General features: G+C 36.4%; 1 protein-coding gene across 5 annotated transcripts; it reads left to right on the top strand.

The window, feature by feature from the left end:
* Positions 1-235: 235 nt before the first annotated feature.
* Positions 236-2623, top strand: LOC141663806 (MYB-like transcription factor 4). Of its 5 annotated transcripts, none has more exons than XM_074469629.1 (4): positions 236-283; positions 515-660; positions 995-1124; positions 1241-1862. In XM_074469629.1, exons 2-4 carry the CDS (start codon positions 546-548, stop codon positions 1476-1478), a joined length of 483 nt encoding a protein of 160 aa, XP_074325730.1. In that variant the 5' UTR covers positions 236-283; positions 515-545; the 3' UTR covers positions 1479-1862. The 5 variants fall into 5 exon arrangements, 4 of the variants coding, with proteins under 4 accessions (XP_074325730.1, XP_074325729.1, XP_074325732.1 ...); XM_074469628.1 differs by having other exon boundaries at positions 247-341; XM_074469631.1 differs by lacking the exon at positions 236-283 and adding an exon at positions 2211-2623 and having other exon boundaries at positions 353-660; positions 1241-1356.
* Positions 2624-4623: the final 2000 nt, after the last annotated feature.

The raw sequence follows: 4623 nt of genomic DNA on the forward strand, positions 1-4623 counted from the left end.
ATGATTAATCGGCGATTTATCAAAAATCAGTCAAATCGGACAAATATTTTTGATGAGCGATTTATCGGCGATTTTTGAAAAATCGGTTGATTTCTATAACAGAGTATATAACTACCAACTCTACACACTGTATCATCTTTAAAATTGACAACTACCATTAATAAATAAACCTATATTTTAAAACAGATTAACATCCATTTATAATCAATGGTCTTAGGTTTAAAAGACTTGTTTTATATATTTAAATTCTGACAAGGTACAGTTGGTTCACTCAACTTATAAGGTACTGCTATCTACCTATCCTCACACCTCAAGCTTTCACCAAACGATCGTTCGCATGTGTAATATTTCTATTAAAATTTTATTTATAAAATATATGTGTTTCCATGTTCTTATAATACTTCTATCCATTTCGTTCCTCGCTCGCTTAACTCCACGTACTCTACGGCGCTTCTAATTAATAAGTTTTGCTTGTTTCTTTTATCGTCTTAAAAGTTTAATTTCGGAACTGCAGAAAGACTTTGCACACGCAGAACGATCAAAATATGAGAAAACCTTGTCGTGAGAAAAGAGATACTAAGAAAGCTAGAGCTAATTCGTCCAAGAAATTAGAAGATGAGATGCTCGTACAAGATGTTGCCTCACCATCTCAGCCTACTGGTAATTAATTTTTTTATTTTCATCGCATGTATACATGATGTAGAAAATTATATATTGATTAGATCTAACTATTATCGTACGAGATATAATTGGTAATTTATACGAAAGTATAAGAGGTATTTGTAGGAGATCAGGGTGTTCGTACTTGGATATACTGCATAGCTAGGAACTTAGAAGCAGCCGAAATGATGTGATCAAAAAGAAAATTGTTGTTTGTAGATTTGATGCTATTGCAAGGACGTTTTAAAAAAAGGCTGATGACTGTATCTTTTTTTCCACGATTCCAACTAATTTTCCCCTTAAAACTGATATAAGTTTTTATATGGATGATCAGGTGTTCTTGGCTGCGGAAATAGTAGCAGGCTAAGGTGGATAAATGATCCAAAGCCCGACCTTAACAGCGAAAATTTTGGGGAAGATGAAGAAGATCTCATCATCAAGCTTCACGCGCTTCTCGGAAATAGGTAGGTGGTTTTTGTACATCTTTTTATATTTAAGAAACCTTTTTATAGGTTTTTCATTTGATTAAACGGATTGAATGTATAAATATCCCCAGTAGTAAGGTTATTTGAAAATACAGGTGGTCGTTAATTGCTGGAAGATTGCCTGGACGTACTGATAATCAAGTGGAGAACTACTGGAACTCTCACTTAAAGAGGAAGCTTACAAGCAGAGGAATGGATCCAAATAATCATCGTATATCTCACACTCTTCGGCGCCCCGAAAATCAAACTCTAGAGATTAATAATTCTGATGATAGCAGCAGCTGTGCAACTTCTGCAATGTCTAAAGCTCTGAAAAATCATGGCAAAAAATAAGATGCATTTATCTACTGGTAAAATAGAGCTAACTAGGTCTTGTGATAAAAAAAGCTACCGGTTGAGTTGCCTGATCTAAACCGTGAGATCACGATAATGAATAATAATTACTCCCATGCAGGTGCGCAGGAGATGAAAAGCTCCGCTGAATTTGTTTTAATTATATGCTCTTTGCAGTATGCCTTTATAACATAAACGGATCTGATATAGGTTTTTATATTATAATCCATTAGCCAGGAATCAGTGCACATGATAAATGGAAACGAGTACTATGTACATACCACACATGAATGAATGAAATTATAACACCTTCCCGTTTTAGAAGTATATAGTTGAACCTGGATATAAGTAATAATTAATAAAGTAATATTATTATTAGAGTAATTGGCAGTTTGTACCCTACTATTATTTTCATTTTTTCGATTTGGGCCTATATTATTTTTGCTGTCAGTTTGCACCCCGAACAATTATTTTCGCTTCTTTTTGCACCCCACGGTCGCTTTTCCATCCAACTGTGACGTTAAAGTTAACGGGAGAAGGGGTAGATATGGAAAAACACTTTTGAACGGCTCTTTTGCAATGTGTATGTCCTATATATATATATGCAGCCCCTTTCCATTATGTACTATCTGTGTTCTTCTTCTTCCCTCAACAAATCAGGCCCAAACTCTTTACTCTCAACAAATCAGCCATAAGAAATGACTACAAGATGTTATTGTCTAAAATTTGCAGCACAACAGACGGCTTGGACAACGGCAAATGCGGGTTGACGTTTCTTCGCATGTCCGGATCGCAGGTGCAATTTTTTCCAATGGGTAGATGGCCCTTTGTGTCACCGTGCTCAAGTTATCATTCCGGGACTTATTCGAAGAATTAATAATCTCGAAAAAGAAATCAAGATTTTCAAAGTGATAAATGAAAATGTTGTGGAGATTGGAGGAAAGGGGAAATGGTGTAGCAAAACCATGACTTTCCTAATATTGACATGGATATGTATTTTCATTTATTTGTGTTCTGATAAGGAGTAAATATATTTGTCATGACAGATGTTTGTAATGAAACTATTCTTAAGTCTCAAGTTTTTAGCTGTTTTTTGTATGTTGTGGAAATTGTATGTTTGGATGCAACTGAATTGTACAATGCAATAAAAAGGAAAGCAAACTTGAAACCGTTAGTATTAACTTCAAACCAACCGAATCCAATAATATTTAAAACATTGCACCAAACTGCAGCCACATAAAACTACAAATGGACCTAGAGTTAATGTTTGGTTTTAACAAAAGAGCACAAAAGTAGGTGCATATGTTCATTTAACATTGGTCCTTCACTTCTTTTGCTTTCCCAAAATTTTCTTCTTATGAAGCCTTGTTGCTTCCAAATTCCTCAAAGATGTGAACTTTCGACCTTCGACTGGCGGCACACCCAAATTCTTCTTCTTCCCAGTACTTGGGCCTGGTGCCCTGAAGGGCTTGATAATTCCTCCATGATTGGATGCATTTATATTGGTCCTAGCCTTCTTTGGTGTGTTTTGCACCTCCTTCCTTGGCTCCAGATCTGACTCCATCCTGACTTCCTTCATTCCCTTCACAGATGGGTCCTTCATTGCCTCCTTTTTTGGGTTCTTCTTTGCCTCCACTGTTGGCTTCTTCTTTTCCTTCTTCTTTGGCTCCACAGAAGGCTGTAATGTAATTAAATGAGTTGTTAACTTTAGATGTGTTTAGACATGAATTGAGTTGTAATTGATTACCTTTTTGCAGGTTCTTTTATTGTGGTCATGGCCCTGGCAATTGCCGCATCTTGATGCAACTTTTGAGGTACTTTCTTCCACACCTTCTTCTTTATTCTTTCTCTCCTCATCAAATTTCTGGCAATGAAATAGCTCCAATTAGTCCCAAAATCAGACCATTTGCATAAATAAACCAAAAGCACAGTGATATATACCTTAGCTTCACATGTTCATGTGTTGTGCCCCAAAGCCTTACACCAAGCACACTGATTTGTTGTGCCACTCCTTTTTAACATTGTTGGGTCATTTTCTCTTGTCTCAACAACATCAGTGGCTGTGTTTCTCTTCTTTTTAGGTCGACCAGGTGCCACTCTCAGTTTTGGAGGAAAGATGGGAGTTTCATTTGTATCCTCCCAAAACTCCTCTCCATTTAGTGGTTCAAGTACATGGTTATAGACCCTTAGGTACCAATCTTTGTTGTGACACTCATGCATGTATTCTAAAGGGCTTTGTTTTTGAAAAAATATACAAGCACAAGCGCGGAAGCACGGTATACCTGTTAGTTGCCACTTTCTACATGCACAAATATGGTGCTTCAAGTCAACAACAACTTGGTGGCCACCTTCTGACATAGTAACTAGGTATTTGTGACCACCATTCCACACAGGACTTGCTGTTCCAGCCATTTCCATTGCTCTATTTCAAAATAATATTTAGTAAGTAAGTCAATCTGTTTTATACCGAAAAAAATAAGTACATATCATTAGTACATACTTGTGCAGTTTCTTAAGAGGCTTAGTACAGAATTTAGTCCTCCTTTGCTCCATCTTCTGTTTCCTTCTACTAATCATCTCCATGCATGTATTATGGATTTTGGTGAACATAGTGACAATGGCCATATCCCTGAATCTGTTAATGGCATTATTGAATACTTCACAGTTATTATTAACAAAAATGTCTGATTTAGAGATATCTTTAAATCCAGACCTACTCCACTGAGACCTTGGCTTAGATGCCAACCAATCATGGGCCCTCGGTGCAATCTGATAATAATATAAAAACACATTAAGAAAAACAGTCTACAAACAGTCTAAAACTAGACTAAATATCAGTCTAATAATGCACAAGAGAAAGAAACATATATACCTTTTTCAATTCTGCCATATTTTTTTGGAAGAAATAGTCTGTAGTTGATCTAGCAGCTAGCCATAGAAGTTTCCTCACTCCAATTCCCTTGTGCTCTTTCCAAAGATTTCTGTAGAGGTGCATCACACAAAACCTATGTTCTGCCATAGGTACTTGCTTCTCCAATGCATTGACCAAGCCTTTTTGTCTATCATAGATGAAGGTGTAAGTTCCTTCATGCTCCATATGCAAGTCAGCTTTCAGAAGGCCAATAAACCAATCCCAAGAATCATT

This window comes from Apium graveolens, chromosome 6 (assembly GCF_009905375.1).
Source record: "Apium graveolens cultivar Ventura chromosome 6, ASM990537v1, whole genome shotgun sequence".
Classification (NCBI taxonomy): Eukaryota; Viridiplantae; Streptophyta; class Magnoliopsida; order Apiales; family Apiaceae; genus Apium; species Apium graveolens.

Excerpts from the sequence above, each read along its gene's own strand:
- LOC141663806 (XM_074469629.1), top strand. The coding sequence starts at position 546 with ATGAGAAAACCTTGTCGTGAGAAAAGAGATACTAAGAAAGCTAGAGCT. Across the intron at positions 661-994 it reads CTCACCATCTCAGCCTACTG|GTGTTCTTGGCTGCGGAAAT; the intron begins GTAATTAATTTT and ends ATGGATGATCAG. Across the intron at positions 1,125-1,240 it reads CACGCGCTTCTCGGAAATAG|GTGGTCGTTAATTGCTGGAA; the intron begins GTAGGTGGTTTT and ends TTGAAAATACAG.